At 39.1% G+C, this 19,940-nt stretch overlaps 1 protein-coding gene across 5 annotated transcripts in view; it reads left to right on the top strand.

Annotated features, from left to right (window-relative positions):
• The first annotated feature begins 303 nt into the window (after positions 1-303).
• LOC116306071 (kinesin-like protein KIF15) overlaps positions 304-19,940 on the top strand; it is a 63,733-nt gene continuing 44,096 nt past the window's right edge. For 2 of the 5 annotated variants that reach the window (XM_089040517.1, XM_031716103.2), the window contains exons 1-6: positions 3,636-3,867; positions 8,038-8,065; positions 10,517-10,697; positions 11,111-11,187; positions 11,698-11,735; positions 12,153-12,256. In XM_089040517.1, the coding sequence (XP_088896643.1) occupies positions 3,798-3,867; positions 8,038-8,065; positions 10,517-10,697; positions 11,111-11,187; positions 11,698-11,735; positions 12,153-12,256 (498 nt within the window). In that variant the 5' untranslated portion in view covers positions 3,636-3,797. Of the gene's footprint in view, positions 413-3,635; positions 3,868-5,829; positions 6,004-7,417; positions 7,959-8,037; positions 8,066-10,516; positions 10,698-11,110; positions 11,188-11,697; positions 11,736-12,152; positions 12,257-19,940 lie in introns of those variants that run through there. The other 3 variants (XM_089040518.1, XM_089040520.1, XM_089040519.1) reach the window with 3 other exon arrangements.

Genomic DNA, 19,940 nt, shown 5'->3' with positions numbered 1-19,940 from the left:
ATTGGTGGTCACTTCGAAGTTCAAGAAATGTGTAAGAGAAGCAACTAAAACTGAAATAATTTGCTTTTACTGATCAGGGTCAAGGAAGAAGGTTCGTTCGTGGTTGTCATCGTTTCCAGTCACTTTCTCCTTGAAATTCCCTATGGAAGACAGGTGATAAACAGCGAATCTAACCAATCAGAACTGACGTCCGCTGGCGTCAAGGTAAAGACAATTAGCATATCAGAAAGAGAAGATCTCCATTATAACGGCTATAGTGTTCATAATTTTATTCTCTTTGAAAATCATCAAATATTTGTGAAAGAAGAGCCTATGGCAAATCTCACATCTCTCTCCACAGAATCTGTCAAGCTTTCGTGGATTTAGCTATCAACACCAATTTATTCAGGCTGATTCTACGAGAAAAGGAAAGGTAACACTAAGTGACAGACATCCGTCCATTTATTGTTGACATACTGCGATCATTTCTATCCAACGTAGGCGTTTGTTTGTTAGGTATAGTTTGGTGTAATTTTTACTGAGGAACAGTTTTCGTAATTATTAGCCCACTTCAGTCTAATCCCTGATATTAATTTACGTTAGTTTATGGTCTATAGCTGTTGCCTTGATCATAATAAAATCTGCACTCAGATTATTCAAGAACAGAAAACTTAATTTATAAGAAGATAAAATCGTTGAGGAAGAGGAACTTTGAAAGTTATAATGACCAAGTTAGCACGGTCGAAATAATTGTTTGTGGTTTATGATTTATTGATAAAGTCCACCAAGGTTTGTACATCATGAACCAGTATCTATTTATTCCATGTTACAAAAAAGCAAGTTCTTACAAGTAAATGCACTTAGAAAGAGAAAGGATTCCAAGTAAAGATGCACGCAACGCTACCGTTCGCTGCAGGAGGAACATGGCCATGCTTTGTGGTCGAGCGAGTAATAATTGAACAAACGATAAAAACACGAGGATGTAATAATACAGGTGTTTAGCAGTGAGGTTTTTATGTTTTCTTAACATTGTCTAGCAATTTTTGGAAACCTTGGTAAACGGTACTAACTGATATTGGTCAATAAGTACGGACAATAAACATTTTAGCCAAACGTTATGTGATATAAACAACAATTATGAACATGCGAAAAGAATCTTAGTCAGCGATTTTTTTTAGAAAGTCGAAGATTTGTAACGTGATATCAAAGAAACATGACTAGAACAACAATTCAGTCAATTCAAACGTTGCCATAGATGTTGTTACTAGTTTTAACTTGGTAGTGATTTAGGTTCATTTATGTTGATTCGGCGGTCGAATGGGAAGAACATTACCGAGCGGCACAGCCGTGCCTCACATAATTAAATGCTGGCAGGGATCGATTCATGAACCCAGTTAGTTAATAGTTAGTAGTTTATAGGCTTTTTCCTTTGTTGCAAAGTTTTTTCTTGTACGTTTGCAGTTTTATTTCCTTAGAAGAGAGATTCAATAAGCCAATCTCTTAAAATTCGGTGTCATATAGCCGTGTAAAAGTTGATTCCGAAAAATCTCGTATAGCGGCGAATTCTTCGTTTTTCAAACAGTTTGGTCTTCCCTAATGAATATTACACGTGTTCATCCAGTTCACCACACTTTATCGTATGTTGCTAAAAATACGCGAAGCTGGATGATTCACTTCCCCATACGAAAACAATACAACAAAATATAACAATGACAAAACCAATAGAAACAAAAACAAACTCAACAAAGGTTTAAAACAATAAGAAATAAGAGTCAATGAATAAGCAATTTCGTAGGGATTTAGCTAAAAATCACATTCAGAACATCAAGTCAATAAAAAGAAGACAAGGTCTCTCAAGGTTGCAAAAAAAAGGAGGTTTCTAAGTAACAGGCTAGTAATTCATTTTGAGGAAGATATTTTTTAATGGCCTGGACCGCTTGTTACCATTACAAAGTACATCCCGGTCTTGAGTGACATATTTTGCTATTGATATTTGATTGGCTAATGCTTCGATGACGTCACGGTTGCCGGAAAAAAATGGCGATTAGATTTCTAGAAACTCTTCATAGAGGACAACATAGTTAACTTAGTTGAGAGTTGAGGGAGGTTTTTCTGAAATAATCAAACAGCTTCATCTAGTGGAGTTTAGTGGAAGCCTTCCACTGTGTGGAACCACTGTTAAATCCATTATTTTTGTTTGTTTGATACTTTAATAGAAAGTGCTTTCCTTGGTTTGGGGTCAGAAAACGAACCAGATTTATTCATTTTCAATAAAACGATGCTTATAGATGCTTGGACACGCTGTGCAACTGAACTGTTGCACTTGCATGCATGCAATTGGCGATGTCGCACTCAGTGCATCTGCAGCAATAAATTATATGAATCGGAGAACGCGCATCGAGAATCCTGGCCAACGGTATACGAAAAAGCTGCATATTATCATTGCCAATACAACATTGCACTAGGTCGTGTTCATATGATGAAACTAGTTCCGCATATAGATCAGTTAACTTTTTTGTTCTGCAACGTTGCTGTTGGTAAAGTTGACACAACAATGGCTATGAATTAGTCATTCCGATGTGGAGGAAAATCTGGGTCGAGTTGGCATTGCAGTGCATTGTGGGATGGTTTAAGGGGACAAAATAGCCGCCATCTTGGAAATATGCCCCCTAAAAAGTCCCACATTGCACTTCAATGCCAACTCGACCCAGTTTTTCCCTCAACCTTGGAATGGTTAATACGAATATTCCTTGATTTTCTGCCTTCATTCGAGATACCAATACAAGCGTCTTTACATCTTCTCTATTACGCCATTTTCTAATTGCAAGCAGTCTGATGAGAGACCTAAACATGTTGTAGGGACATGGATATACGATGGACACTGTTACATACCTCTCGTTGTGTATAAATTGGTTACAATACATAACAAACATATGAACAAAGGATGCTTAATTTAACATAAAATTATTGTACTACGTCAAAGTGTTTACGATGCATAAAAGGTATATTTTCCTACAACGTACCTGTTATGAATTATTTGCGCTCTAATGATTATAAAACGATCAAACAAATTGCATGACACATTTGGATTTATTTCGTGAGCACTGCTTTAACAGGACACGAACACACCACTCACAAAACACACAGCAATTACACAGCGGAATGAACTGAATTTTGCGATAAAGCTACAGCCGGCAGTTGGACATTTATTTCATACGTACTTTTCCCACTGGCTCCTGAGAAAATCTTTCCAGTAATTTTTGGAGCAACGTAAAAAATATGAACGAAATAGTGAAACGACGAAATACGTTTTACTAAAGTGAGCGCAGAATATTTTTTTAGCTTCTTTTCAAGCTTCAATTACCCAATTTTATTCAAAAAATTTTGACGAGCAGCTTACACAACTCAACTATTATACATACTAAATAAACATTCTAGAAGGTTAAAATTTGAATCGCGCTGAAATCCGAGATAGCAATTATGAAGGAATTTTGAGATCCCTTGTTTTGTTTAAACGGCTTTCTCAAATAAAAGCTTTATGCTTAAACAATGATCCCAAAGTGACAACGATTGCCGACGAATACGCGTAATCATTGAACAAGCAAAGCTTAATCTGTCGCTATTGCGCATGCGTAGTTAAAGTAGTTTATTACAAAGCAGTAAAGAACACGATAGTCAGCGTAGTTATGTCATGAGAGTTAATCATCGCCATGAATGATCTTGTTGCAGGGTTTTGGAGCGAATATAAAGACCTGCAGGAGACAACACTATGAGCAAGAGATTTATGACTGACTATGTTGTTGTGCAAATCTTAAAACATGAGAGAAACAGAGGATTCCACAGCATATCCGTCCAGCAAAACTGGTCCTGGAAAACCGAGTAAACCAAGTAAGTTTGTTCATTTGACCTCTTCTTTCAATTAACTTCTTGACATTCTGTTTATTACGACGTGGAGTTGGCAGCGCCATTTGGTATCAGATGGCCTTTTTCAAGTTCAAAAACTACTCAATTCTATGTAAATCCACTCCGTGTTTTGAAGCGATAGGAGATTATAAGAGATTACCCGCGTCAGGACTTTAAACGACTGAACGCAATTGTTCAAAATTCCTAAATGTAACCTTAGAAACGGCTGATAACCTAACCTTACTTCGCACATCTGCGCAAAGTGTCTCTAGATTATCTCGCATTGAAAAGGTTTTCCAAACTGCGACGAAACACTCTTGTGATTAAAAGTTTGTATTCTGTTACGCTAATTGAATCCAAATAGATGTTCTTCAGGACGTCCTAAATCTATAAGATATTATTTATGTTTATTTCTCGTTAAAGGGATAAATTAGTTGAGGCGTTCGCGCATGGATCAATGTCGACTGCAGACGGAAATGAATACCCTTTTCTTCGACGGGAGGTGGAAATTAAACTCCGTGTTACTTAACAGCTTCTCTTTCTACCCGTGTTTCATGATTATGCCAGCATGATTTAGCCACCAAAAACACATCGATTAAGTAAACAACTCCCAACAGGCCTAAGTAAATGACATGTAAGTCTTAACCAATCAGCGAACGGTTTCGCAGTTTCGATTCATGCTGTTGTCACCTTTTGTTTTGTTTGAAAAGAAAGAGGGACAAAGCAAGATTTATGAACAAATGCGTCTTCTGTATTGAAGGAATTAGCAGTATTTTCATGCAACAGATCACCCTATTTTAACGCTCCAGCGAGTAAATCTACTCTCTTGCTGGTATATTCTATCTCTTTACAGCAATTAACTTCGGCACCAAGTTCTTCAACCTTGGAAAACAATTCTTTTGTTTCCGATAAAGCTTTTTGTCTCTAGCGGAATTCTATACTTTGTACATTAAGTACTTTCAGAAGTTTTTGTTTAGGAGCACGGAACAAAGATTCCTAATAGCGCATTCATTTTACAATACAATTATTGCATTCCTTCAGTCTTCTTGAATCCTAGGTTAATCCTGGCTAGAGAAGACCTGGAGTGTTCATCAAATAAACTACAATTTTTTAAAAATAAACTTTAAAAAACTCACTTGACGACCTCCATTCCAGTCTGCCGTTTTTTGACGACAGTTTCCGACGTCTTTGTAAATATTATTGGCGATATTTAATATTATTGAAATTGGAGTTGCGAAAGATTTCTCCCAATGAAACTTCGTTTTGATGCTCGTCCAAATAGTAGGATCAACTTGCCAAATTACCTGTCTTTTTGTTTTATCATCGCGTGCTTTGTTTAGAGCAATTTGCGTAGCTAGATCCAGTGTACATTTGTCAGTCTAATTGTATTGACACTTTTGCTGTAAGCTTTTCCGGTCATTAACTCATACCGCAATATAAAACCTTTTGCAGTTACAATTCCTAGACTGACACGAACTTGAGTTTGTGTCTCGACTTTGGCAAGTAGGTGTTCCTAGTAATTACGTTGATTTTGTTTCATTAGATCGTACAACAGCTCCAATAATCACTTATCATATCGACTCCATAATTCAACCTTTGACCCTCTGAAAATCATATCTGTGTTCCTTTAGCATTAACAGGACTTTGAACTTCTCTATTCTGACAATATTTTATTGGTTTTGCGTCTTTTTTAATAATTATTGGTTAAATACACCTTGATCTATGAGAGTTCTAAGGGATCCTTTATGAATCCTTACTACCCCACACACGTTGTATCTGAGAGTGTTGTTATCAACACGTTGTGTTTGACTTGAGTTAATTGGCCCACTCGGCAACTGAGGGGGTGTACATGTCTGATGTGAGGTCATGTTTTTGACACTATCAATTTAAATCTCACTGGTTTTCTTTATTGATAGTTCTTTTTATAGATCTTTTAGCCGTGTGCATTGCGCCGCACGACGAGAGATGGCAATGAAAGGTCCAAATCTTGTCGCTCTTTCGACGCAGGCTTCGCATCATTTGTTGCATTTTAAGGCAGAAAACTGAACTACATCAACGTCAAACATCCGATGTCTAACAACAGCGATATCAACAAAAACTGCCTTCACAAGGTTCAAACAAGTAAACTTTTGTCTATAAATGACTGCTATGAATTTGACTGATTAGGATGTTGCAACAAATGCGACATGTCATAAGAGACGATAGATTTTATTTTTGGTACAGCGAAATTTTAAATTTCGTTAAAATCGTATGCAGGACGTCACATCGGCTTGGGCTAAGAAAAGGCCTGACCCTTTTTTCTATATACAATCCTTCTTTAAATAATATTATTTGCTAAACTTTCTCCTTTTCTTCCCGTCTGCCATCGTGCCGCCATCATGTCATCAGTCTCTTGAAAGAAGATTGCGCGTCCTTCCGAGCTTCAATGCGAGTTTTGACATGTCTGAAGTCTGAATTTGAAAATTATTAAAATAGCTGTCTTGCAATCTTTCTTACTCATTATTCTTCGTTAAGCCCACTTCAGAACCACTTCAGGCTACGGCTTCTGGACTATGTGGATCACCTATCCTCGATCGTGGGAAGACATCACCAAAATCTGAAACATCTGTGATCTGCACTGAACGTACTTCTGCATGTTATCGCCATGTTATCGCATTATTCAGAACGACTGAGAACACCTGCCAAGACTGACATTACTGTGTCATGAAAAGTAGCTCTGCTGTTAAAGATGATGTGTTGAATTAACCAATCACAGTGCCCATGCGAGATTACTACATATCTATTGAGTGTTCTCAGACACGACACGGCAGTCTGAACAACGGACTTATCAGCTTATAATTTTACAGTCATGCAAAAACCGCCCCATTGTCATCTTGCTTTGAAAGCAAGCGCGGTGTGCAAATCACTGTCGTTTAATGAAAAATCCAAGATGCGGATGATGACGCTCATTTGTCGTACCCGACCGTAAGCTAGGGTCACCTTTATCATCTTGATAATGAGACAAGGTGCGGTGTACTGATGGTATTTCCTAGGAAACTGCGTATACACCTCGTATTTCAGTAAACGTTTCATCGCCAAAGGTAATAGGCGATAGGCGAAAATCAATGGGAGATAGCAGGGGGAAAATGGCGATGATAACCTCAAAGTTTTCCACTGGGAAAAAATAGAGAATAGTCTTGTGAGGAAAAAAATCTTTGTAAAATAACAAAGTGTCCTGGTCTTTTTTCTAGGATACTTAGGAACGTCTGTAAGAGCCTAGGTGTCAATCTTATTTTGTAAATTGCAGGACAGAAATAATCAACGTCAAGAGAATATGAACTTAGTTCAATTTCTCTTGTCAACGTACTTCCTTGCACGTGTCGCGAGGGCAAAAGTGACTTGACGAATATTAAATTATTCTTTTCTATTCTGTTTGTGGATTATGCATAAACATCAAATAATTTGATGCTTTTCCTCCTCAAACAATGATAATATGATACTTCAAGAGACATAAAACTACTCCTGTATCACGTTTCCTTGTCTATATTTCCTTCTGGCCTTATTAGCAAGACGTGAGGTGGGTACTCGGAGTGAAGAAAGCCAGGTGCCTTGAGAAAAGTCGTCTATGACTCCATCAATGGGTCAAACTTCCGTTGGTTTTCACGAACTTTTTTTGATGTATTGCACTTATGCCCCAGTTGTGAAGGCGTCCAAAACCCCAGATATCTATCCAAAAGATTTGAGAGTAAAAAAAAGTTTCAAGAATGGCCGCATTCATTTGTTCGATGTACAACTTTTAGTTAATTATAAATGCAAATGAAATACATTCGATTGGCACGTGACTAGGCTCAGTGCTCCTTAGCGAGCGCGAAATTTGAGTTTGACGGAAAGATTACCAACGGTTGGCCAACTTTAACTTTCTGAAAGCTGGATTTCAAGAAATCTCGCTTCGAATGAAGTGTTCTACAAGCTTTACACTTCTTGGAAATCTAAGCTTCAGTCTATAGCAGATTTTAGAGCTTTTTAGCGCTTATTTTAGGCAGAAATGGTCGTCGGTTTGTCCCGGTTCTCGCGCCTTCGAGCTCCCAGCACAAGAGGCAAGACGTCAAGATCTTGTATTTTCTATAACAAAAATTCTTTTAAACTTGATATTAATTGATTATGTTTGATCCTTAGGGAATGGGAGTTCTTCTGGATATGAGAGGTAAGGCGATTTTGTTTATTTATTTCTCAATTCCGAACAAAGAAAGTATCCTTCACATGTGTTCGTGGACATTTCCCCTTCATTACTCGTTGGCAATGCTTGTCTTTTCTTCTTCTGTTTACTTCAAATACAGCTGAATTATTTCTTTAATGACCATCAGAACCCCTTATGATTACTAGGGATAATTCCTGGGCTACTTATAACCTTTTTCCCTAGTTTTTGTTCCTTATTGAAGCAATTATTTCGTATGTAAACAATCGGTGAACTCAACTTTGTTTTGACTCGAACAAAAAGTTGTTTTACACGAAGTCGTAAATTAATCTTCGTTAGTCGAACAAGTTCCTCGTGACCTACAAAGTTTACTGTAAGTGCTATTCTTTCGATGACTTATATTTCCTTAAGGTTTTAAATTTATCAAAATTTTCAATGAAGATAAATATAAGTTGCCAGTTTGTTTTGTAAATATATTTTAGATACTATATTTTAGTTTCCTTCTAAAAACGCATGAAAACCTTCGTCAAATTTATAAAAATAGTCCTAAAAATTAATAAGTTACCATGTAGTATAAATAAAGTAAAAAGCTCACCTCTAGGTTTGCTTCTAGGTTTTTCTAGGCTTCTAAAAAGCTTTTATAACGTTATGTTTTGATATCTGTGTGTTTTGGGGAAATGAAAGGCTTGATGAAGCCATTTGTCGCCGTCATTACCGACATTATAATTTACACTTTTATATATATGATCTAAAACCTTATAGTCTTACTTATATATGATCAAAAATTATATTCTTTGTGCTTAGGTTATATGTTATTCATTATTGCTTTTCTTCAACAAATATACCCAAAAATAATAACTAAATATTAAAAATTATTTGTAAAAAAATACTAGAACTGATAATTCTAGAAAAAAAATTAATATGTATATTTTTAATATTCAAGATTTTTCTTAGAAAAATTTTGAACTGTGCAATATTGGAAAAAAAATTTAAAGTAGATTTAATGTAAATTATACCATAGAAAATCGAGATGGGATAATGATTTTTTTCTTTATTTACTGTTTTTAGTAAATGTTGTTATCGTTATGTATGTGAAGTGATAATCAATCATTGAGTATATAGGAAAGAAAAATGAAAAGAACAATCACAATATGAATTCTAATCCAAGTATCATCTTATGAGTCAATTCTTTTTGTGTCGAAAAAGATAAAACAACGTAATTCCATCATAAAGAAATAAATATGATTTCATATATAATTTTTTCAAGTGTTTTTATTTTTTGTTGCTATTTTTTTGTTTGTCTTCATAAAACCATAGTGATGTGATCTATATGATCATTATATGCAAATACAGTATTTAAGTTAAGTGCTTACTAATACTCTTCTTAACACCTTTTACACTAAAATCACCCTTGTTAAGAAATAGAAAATTGAAATAATAAAATAATAGAAATAAAAGTACTGGTATACAATTTAAATCAAATAACCTAATTCATCCTCACTTTTTAGTTTGTTATTCTGTTTTATTGTTACTTTTATTGATATTCTATATATGTACATGTGTTTCCAATAAAGTTATAATACTGTATTAACAAATTATTCATATTTTCGGCATAAGAAAATGCAATGTTTTTTGATATGCCAATCTTGGTTGACCAATAGTTAGTGCTACATTGAAAAGCTATAGGGCTTGTTAATTTGCTTAAGAACCAGAATCTATGTACACTGTAGTATAATTTCATGAGACTCCTATACAGTATACACCCATTTCTTGATTAAAAGGTTTGGGTTTTTGGTTTCCATCCATTAATTTTATAAAAAACTGACCCAGACACTGAAACTTCAATCTCAAATCATATGTGACTATTATACACCTATTTCAAAAAACATTGTTGGTCAGAAACCTGAAATCTTAGACCCAGTGAAATTGTGGGGACTAAATGTTTTTCCATTAATTTTATAAAAACTGATGCAGAAGGCTGGAATTTTGATCTCAAATTATAGCTAGCTGTCTGAATCACATAATTATGAAAATTATAGGTGAATAAGAAGGAAATTTTTAACATTGTGTGAAAAAACTTTAGAAATGTAATGACGTTTCATACATTAATCCTACGAATTATGAAATATTAACTTTAAAAATGGATCTTTACTGTAATTGTATTGAGAAATAATTGTAGAATGAGACAGATTACAAAACTCTTTAAATTCAAAGTAAGAGTAACATACATGTAATTCTTCTAAGTGCGTAGTTCCAGAAAATTTGCATACCCCACCAGATAGAGGAAATTTCAAAAAGGTCCCCCCACCCCTCTGGAATTTCCAACTTTCTTCAATACAAACCTTGTAATTTTGTTTTCCTCTGACCTCCCACCCCCTGAGAATTTCCTGATTCCCTCCATTGAAGGGTTTTGGATATTTTCTGAAACCACACATTAAGCATATTTATCATTATTTTCAGTAACGAGGGAGACAACATCAAGGTGTATGTGCGTGTTCGCCCACCAGCAAAGAACCTAGAGAATGGAGTAGATCGCCAACCATGTGTAGAAGTGACGTCAGCCAACACTTTAGTTTTACAAAGCAAACCTGACCCTAAGACGTTCTCTTTTGATCATGTTGCTGATATCAATACTATGCAGGTTTGTTTCTTCTCTTTTCTATAAATTAACTATTTATTAGGTATTAGTTCTTTCTAGAATGTGAAAAAGCACCAACTGACTTAGCAAGGACAGCAATGACAAAGACAGTGTGCACATGAAAAACCATTTTGAAAACATCCTGCATCAGCAGTTTATTTGCTGATCACCAGTTTATACCAGCTGTTCTAATGTCCAGCTGATTGTTTTTTATCAGGATAAATAAAGATATTATTATTATATTATTACTATTATTATTATTGTTATTATCATCATCTGTCATTGCTGTCCTTGCTCCTCTCATGGGTCTTAAGGTCCTTAATATTTTTTGACAGAATCTTATGATTTTACAATGTACCTGTAGTCTCTATGACAGCTGATTATTGAGTATGCATGTACTTTTGTGGTTTCTACAGGAGGAAGTGTTTGGAGCTGTGGGGAAAAAGATTGTTGAAGGATGCGTTAATGGTTACAATGGCACCATTTTTGCATAGTAAGTCGATAAATCATCACAATAAGATTCTGTAAAACCCTAGTTTCAAGTCCCCATGCTGTATAATGATTATATAAAGCCTTCCTCTTGGTATTAAACACTTAAAAAAAACTTAAACTGTATGTTAGGCCCACTTTAAATGTCGACTTTCACTGAATCTAATGCAAAAGGAGCAAAACCTATTGTTTGAATTCATTTGCAATAGATTTGACAAAATTCAATTCGCTTATCGATGACCAATGCTTTTAAAACATAGCAAAAGCGTAAAAAAATCTTTGTTAATAGAGAAAAATTCAAATATTTTTTCTAGCAAAATCTGCATTACATAGCGCGTGCTACTCAACTGACATCAGCATGCACCATCGATTTTTGAATGCACACTCGTGCACGCTAATTAACCAATCAGAGCGCATGTTATATCATGGCTATGTTATGAGTTGCTATTGCGGTAGTAGTAGAATATGTAACAGAAACATATTCACAACAACTTCTTTTTAAATTTGTTTTCAGTGGTCAAACAGGTTCAGGCAAGACATTCACCATGCTTGGTAAGAAACTAGTGGGTTGTGTGTGATAATACCAAAATTGTTATGCTTGGTGTCATGCAGGGCTTAAAGTACTGTAACAGCCAGTTAATGGATAATGTCTAGCCAAGCCTCTTAGGCCAGTGCTCTTGACTGGTCGTATCCTGTATGCTCAAAGGATTCATTGTACTTGTACTTTCTATAATAGACAATCTACAAATATATTGAGACTCACAAAAATGTATGCACACTCCAAATCATCTCTCAAACAATTAGCTCATCACTCAAGCAGTGTGAAAAACCATTATTCAAGGCTTATACGTGTGTACATACTTTTCTTCATGCTTTTGTCATTTCCTGCATGGTGTATAACTGAACATAGCATGGTAAAAGCTGTTTTACATGTATTTGTTTATTAAGTTTGAGGTATTGTCATTACAGGTCCAGCTGAAGGAGAGGCAGAATGTTTCACACATGAGCTTAGAGGTGTCATTCCTAGGGGATTTGAGTATCTTTTCAGTTTAATCAAGAGAGAGCAAGAAAAGGTACGATATTATGTACTTATTGACTGAGTGGGAGGGCCATACAGGAAAATATTTGGCTTGAGGTGATGCTGTATGGACCGAGCGCAGGGAGGTCCGTACAAATGACCGAGAGCCAAATATTTTCCTGTATGGCCTGACCTAACTCAGTCAATAAGCATTTTATCATATGACCCTAAATAAAGAAGGTATTTTAAAAGTTCGAGCAGGGCCGTATGGATTCTTACAGCCCTGCTCACGCCATTTTCTAAGAGTGCTTGCCCTGGCAGATACAGGTCCTATGATAATACAAAGTATTCATAACATGGACACCCTTCTTGAATAAGTAATAGGAGATTCTGATACCTGATTTGGACAATGTCCAGCCAAAATTGTCACTTGTCTATCCAAACACTTCTTAGACCAGTCACATCAGTCTGATGTGGTTAGTCATCATGTACAACCATTAAGCAGCTGTTATTTTTAGCCCTGCTGAGGGAACAGCAATAATGTCATCAAAAATGGGATAACAGAGGATTAGGTCTATTTATCAAAAAGCTAAGTTAAGTTTTCACACATTACTTTTGGTTTATTAGGGCAGTTGTCAGTACATCGGGAGTCATATGATAGTAGTATAGGGAATGGGGGTTCCAGCGCAATCTCAACACGGGCAAGACCCGTGTCAAAAATCCACCTACGGAAACAACCCACTCCAAGTGTGGTTGGGGGCAACAGCGCAAATATGTTAGTCTATATATGGAGTGCGAAGAATGTAAGAGAACTTTTAAGAAAGAAGCGGATTTGAAAAAGCATTTGAAAATGAAGACGAAGTGTATGAGCAGTTATGATTGTGGATGTGGTAAGAAGTTTGAGACTAAGGTTAAATTGTTTTGGCATTGTCAGGACTGTGAGTACGACTACGACGACCTAAAAAGTGCTTGGTATTAGGTATAAAATATTTCCTATTATATAGATGGAATCCCAAAGCAACTTCAGCACGGTGTCAATACCCGGTAACGGTGAGATTGACGTTAGACAGTTTTGGCGTCAGTCAGAAAGGAAGGTTAAAAGGACTCTCCGAAAAGGTATAGAAGAATTAGGAGCCCTGAAAGCGAGCATAATGGTAGAAGTAAGTTTGTCAAAAGACGAGGTAATGACGACAGCAATGTTGCGATCAAAGTCGTTAGTGATATTAGAATCCACGAATCTGGATAGGTCACTCAGTGAAGCCTTAGAAGCAATAATGGAGTCGCTGTCTAACTACACGAAAGAAGGATCGGGTTGGACAGTAGAGGAGGTTGAAGGAATAGAGATAAGTATAGCCAGGTACGTACCCATACGAGGGGGGAGTTACGTACCGCTACCAACGTGGGTAGAAAGGAAGAAGGCTATTGTAAACGTGAAGAATGAAGACAATCGATGCTTTATGTGGGCAATCAGGTCTGCACTGTATCCAGCAGAGAAGGATCCCTGTAGGACAAGTAAGTATCCCACAGATGATTTAGAGTGGGATGGTGTGGAATTTCCCATGCAGTTGATAGACATCCCCATATTTGAGGAAATAAACGATCTAGCAATTAACGTTTACGGAGTCAGAGAGCAGACGATAGTACCGTTAGTTCTGTCAAAAAGTAAAGGAGAGCGCGTACATTTATTCTACCACGGCGGACACTACTCATGGGTTAAACACATTAGCAGACTATTCTACAGACATACTAAGCACAAAGGCAAAAAGTACTTCTGTGACTGCTGCTTGCTGTCATTTACATCCTTAAATACCCTAAAGAAACACGATGAGATCTGCCGCGGAGTCGAAGAAGTGGCGCAACGGATCCAGATGCCCACCAACAAAGAGCTTTCATACGCAAACCATCAAAAGCAGATGCAAGTGCCTTACGTGATATATGCAGACTTCGAAGCGTTGATAACTAAGGAAGAGCAGAAACGTGGCGCCACGAATAAGGTAGGATTACACGAGATCTGCTCCTTTGGTTACATAGTAGTCAGATCAGACGGTAAAGCAAACCCTCCTGTGATTTACCGAGGTAAGAACGCAGCTAATGAGTTTCTAGAAGCATTGCGAGAAGAGGAGGGAGAGATTAGAGAACAATTAAGATGTCCAAAGAAGATGGAATTTACCAAAGAGAACCAGGAGGCTTTTAACAAGGCAAAAAAATGCCACATTTGTCAACATACGCTTCTTCAGTTTGGAAGACGAGCCAAGAAAGCGTGGGATGAAGATGGAAAGTATCTAGGAGAAGCTCATTTTAAATGCGGGAAGTATGCTAAGAAAGGTGAGAAGCCGGGAAAGCCCTCCACGCACTGCATTCACTGCCACAAAGCATTTGTTGAGGATTTCTATGTGGATAAGGTTAGGGATCACTGCCACATCACTGGTAAATACAGAGGAGCGGCTCATTGGAAATGCAATATAAACTTCAAAGTAAATCCAGATATGGAGATTCCGGTGTTCTTTCACAACCTCCGCGGTTACGACTCCCATTTGCTACTACAAGGAACAGACGGCTCCGACATCAAATGCATACCCAACAACAAAGAGCGCTACATGTCCGTAACTGTGGGTAAGCTAAAGTTCTTAGATTCGCAGCAGTTTATGGCGGACTCCTTAGCAAACCTCGTAAAGTATAACACCAACTTTCCCATTTCCAGTCAATACGGTGCGGAAAGGAAAGGAGTGTACCCATACGAATACATGGACTCCTGGGATCGATTCAAAGAACCCCTACCACCCAAAGATCGCTTCTACAGCACCCTAAACGAGTCTGGTATAAAGGATGAGGAGTACCAGCATGCGTTAGACGTGTGGGAAAAGTACTCCTGTGAGAACATGGGTGACTACCACGACATCTACCTAAGGTCTGACGTAGTGCTGCTCGCAGATGTTTTCCAAAGCTTCAGAAAGATGGCTATGGAATATTACGGATTGGATCCCGCTAATTTCTACACGGCTCCTGGGCTCAGCTGGAGTGCTTTGTTAAAGAAGACAAATGCGCAGTTGGATCTCCTAACGGAGTACGACATGTATCGGTTTATGGAAGACGGTATTCGTGGCGGCGTATGCGGACCCAGCCGACGTTACGCCCGCGCAAACAACCCCTTAGTAGAGCACGACCCAGAGAAACCAACCACATACATTTACTACCTGGATGCGAATAACCTTTATGGTTGGGCAATGTCACAGTACCTACCTGTGAGAGACTTCGAATGGGATCCAGTGAAGCCGATAGACTTCTACATGCAGGTAGGAAAGGAGGAAGACAAGGGTTACGTCTTAGAAGTGGATCTGGAGTACCCAGAGCGCCTGCACGACGAACACAATGAGTTCCCCTTAGCACCAGAAGCGATAGAGATACCATTTAAGCAGCTAAGTCCGCTGCAAAAGCAAATGTGCCCTGGTTACAAACCGTACAGGAAACTAACTATGAACCTGATGGATAAGAAGAAGTATGTGGTACATTACCGCAACCTGCAGTTCTACGTGCGACACGGAATGCGCGTAGAGAAGATCCACAGAGTCCTAAAATTCACGCAGGAGCCCTGGATGCGCCCCTACATTGACTTTAACACGCAAAAGCGTACCGCAGCGAAAAATGACTTCGAGAAAAATCTCTTCAAACTGATGAACAACAGCGTGTTCGGAAAGACAATGGAGAACATCCGCAAGCGCGTAAGCGTAAAAATAGTCAGCACCAAAGAGGAAGCAGAAGCATACGTGTCACAGCCAGGCTTCGTTAGATACGTAGAAATGCTGAACTTCTACGTGATTCACATGAAAAGGGCAAACCTCTTACTAAACAAGCCCGTTTACACAGGCTTTACGGTGCTGGATCTATCGAAGCTGCTTATGTATGAGTTCTACTACGATAAGCTTAAGCCAAAGTACGGAGACCGCTGTCGCCTCCTGTACACAGACACCGACTCCCTAATTCTAGAAGTGCAAACGGAAGACGTTTACAAAGACTGCCTCCCCGACATAGATGAGTACGACACCAGCGGTTACCCGAAGGAGCACTTCCTTTACTCTGCGAAGAATAAGAAGGTAATTGGGAAGATGAAAGACGAAATGTTAGGAAAACCCATAGTAGAGTACGTGGGTCTGAAACCAAAGATGTACAGCGTGCTAAAGTTAGACGGCGTAGAAAAGAAAGCTAAAGGCGTAAAAAAGTATGTGGTTAAGAAGGACATTACGCACGAGTCCTACCTCAACGTATTACGAACACGCAAGGAACAGCGGCATAAGATGAACAGCCTGCGCAGCTATGGTCATCAGATACATAACGTCACGCAGGAGAAGGTGTCACTGTCTGCATTTGACGGTAAGCGATGGATGTGTGATGACGGAGTGCATACGATAGCATTCGGACATCACACGATAAGCAGTTCTTCTTTGACGAACCCACGCGTGGGACCATCATGAAGATAATACAAGATGGGCTGACCCTTCTTAGCTATCGCACTTCGGATCTGGTAAGTTTCCAAAGACCAATTAGGATCCGTAGCTCTTTTGGATCCTCCTTCTAATTCACCCGGCTCATAGAGATATCGAACCGTGACATTACCTAATTTCTTTTCATGGGGGAAGACCGCCCTCGAACTTCTGACGTAGGACTTGTGTTCCACGTGTTTCTTTTTTATGGCATCCTTGGGTTTTATTCCCGTAGCCCTGGCCGCCTCGTTGTTCAAAGCCGCGACGACCTGGGGGAGCCTCTGAGTCCATTCCCTGTTGCGTTTGGAGGGATCTTCCAGCTCTTTCCAATACTGGTATCCAAAGAGACGCTCGGCCAGGGTCTTATTGAATCTTTCGACGATGCTCTGACCCCTGTGGTACTCAGCTTCGGCTCTTCTAATCTTAGTGTCGTGGTCTTTCAGGGTCTTGGTAACCACGCCCATGAACTCTGTCCCCGCATCCACTTGCAGCAGCTTAGGCCATTTCAAGACGCGCTTATAAACCCTACCTAGGGCTTCTGCGACTTCCCCAGAATCCTTGCTGGTTATAGGTTCGGCGTCCTTGTATCTGCTTGCGATATCGACTACGGTCAAAGCGTACCTATAGGTCTTCTTTCTCACCTTATCGTGCGGCAAGAAAAGCAAATCCGCTTGATGAACTTCATTGGGGGCATTTACGGTAAAGCTGGGCCTGGGAATGTACTTGGGCACGGGAAGATAAACCTGCCAGAGGGTTTGTTTTTTCAACCAGTTCTTAGCCGTTTCTTCTGATACCCTGGCCGCGGTCGCGAGTTTCTTGATAGCTGACGCTCCTTTCCAATAGCCTTCAGGCCCATAGTAAATCCTTTTGAGTTTGTCCTCTACGCGGCCCATTATATGAATTCCAAAACAAGATTGATCTTACGTCCGTTAAAATCCACCGTCTTTCCGTCCACTTTAATGGTAATGTTTATGCTTTCTACCAAATTAGATAAGTCATAGCTCAAAGAAATGGGAGTGTATTCTACTGGGTCAAATGGATTACCTTTGGGCAGAAACTTGGACATAAGAGAAGACTTTTCTCCATTGTTGTAACTATGGACCAAGTCGCAATAGACTTCATAAGAGGATGCGACTTTCCATTTCACATCATATGTACTGCCGCTATTTATCGTGGTACTAGTAAGGCCCAGGAGTTCTACCAATGAACTGTCCTTTAGATTGGCGCTCCCATTATTTTTCTTGAATTTCATTTCATGGGGTAATCCTGTGGTAAGAGTATATCCATGCTTTGCTAGCTCCTTAGCCAGTGTTATGGGGGTGTAATGGGAATCTGGTATTTTTGGTTTGGTGCCGGAAGTTCCGATGACAAAGCCATTAATTAAATTATACCAAGAATTGTACAAAGAGCAACTAACCAACCGAACCCTACAGGCTTTGATGGGAGGATTCAAATAAGTAGTAAAGTTATTCTTGTCGCTTTCCAAAAAGACGATCATTATATTAGATACGCCAAAGCCACGCCTCCGGCCAGCCCTGCGACTCCTACAAAGACCAATTCATTGTCTTTTCGTTTCTTAGAAGGCTGGTAGTAATTCTTGAACTGAGGCTTTTTCATTCTAAAGTCGGGGTGTGCTTGCGCATAAAGTTTGAAGGCGTAGTCTGTGTTTTCGAAGTTCTTGTCTGCCTGCATTTTGTCTTGGTAGTTCTTGTCCAACCAATCCCTGTAAGCTTGTCTTTTTTCATTCCAAGCTGCAACGTCCCTTTGATATTTCTCCAGCGCTAAGTCGTGTCTCTTCCTTTCGGCGGCACCGCTTTTGTCGCCTCTGACTAATCTATCCAAATATTGACCACCATAATTAGCCCCTGTAAATGCTAAAGCTGCAATGACTCCACCTGCGACTAAGCTAACCATTATACATTAGGCAGGTACTTTTCTTTCCGTAGGTAATCCTTTACCATGATAGCCCCGCCTACGGCAGCGGTCATCTTAGCAAAATTAGCGAAGCTCTTGCTTGGGTCTTCAGTAAAGTCTTCTTTGAGCACTTTCTTACCTACCCAACCAATACCCGCAACAATAGAAGTAATGATAGCTGCCTCTTCAACAGTTTTCAACAACGCGGTCGACATTATATTACAAAGCGAGAAGGAAAATCTAGGTCGCCGCGGGTGATAAATCTACTCCATTTCAGGGATCTTACTTTTTCTAACAGCCGGTTCCACAGGTGCGTGATATGTTGGCAGCACATGCACGGCCTCCCACTTTACTTTTGGCTTCGTTGCCCGCCATTGTAAGTAGAGGCTGCCTGCTGCTATAGCAACTCCTAACGCGCCAATGACGTACCCAGGATTAATAAAGGATTCCTCTTCTTTTTCTTCCGCCTTTTCTTCTTTTTTGGCTTTGTTCTTTTTATTCATCTCCGCGAGCTTCTTACCGGCAGCGACTCTGCCTGGAGATTTAACCTTGGTAATCTTGGTATCTTCTACGGGTGGTTGTTCTTCGGTGCCACTCATCTTATATTAAGGGACTTGAAGGACTTGACAACGACTTGACAACGACTTGACAATGACTTGACAACGACTTGACTAAGTACTTGAGGTGACTTGACTAAGTACTTACGAATGACTTAACTAGGTACTTGAGGCGACTTGATCAGGTACCTCAGTAAGTGCTGCCTGGAAGACCTTTTCGACTTCTCTATCCTTCTTGAAGTCCTTCCAAGATGTTCCGAAGGAACCTAGTACCTCCTTCAAGTCGACGTGCTGAGCTACGTGCAAAGCCGCAGAGGCGACTGCCATTAACTTACCGCACTTCAAAGACAACCAGCCGCAGGTTATCTTAAGTTCTTGGGATATGACATAGTCATCTCTTATGTCCTTCCGCAGTTGCTCCACGTCGTCTATAGGCAGTGCAAGTCCAAGCAATTTAGTTGCAAGTCGGATAGCGGAGTCTGCGACGGCGTCTGTGGTCTTACTTGCAAGGGCAGCCTCGTACCTCTTATGGAACTTCTTAACCTCCTCTTCTGACAGCTTATTAACCTGCTCATGGGTAAGTTCCTTACCTATCATTTCTTTACACTTCCCAGAAGACACAAGAATGTTAAGTTGTTCCTTGAGGTTACTTTCATCTAACTGTGTGGGGACTTCATCTATGAGCTGCTCAATGTCCATATATGTTAACGTCATACGGAAACCTCAAAGAGAAGATCATCTTGGAATGTTGGTGCGTTTTTAAATGCCGCATGTATTCGTGTAACTGTTC

The sequence above is a fragment of the Actinia tenebrosa genome, unplaced genomic scaffold, assembly GCF_029948245.1.
Source record: "Actinia tenebrosa isolate PJP-AT-01 unplaced genomic scaffold, QUT_ActTen_1.0 PGA_scaffold7__59_contigs__length_16204524, whole genome shotgun sequence".
Classification (NCBI taxonomy): domain Eukaryota; kingdom Metazoa; phylum Cnidaria; class Anthozoa; order Actiniaria; family Actiniidae; genus Actinia; species Actinia tenebrosa.
This window is presented reverse-complemented; position numbering and strand designations above follow the sequence as displayed.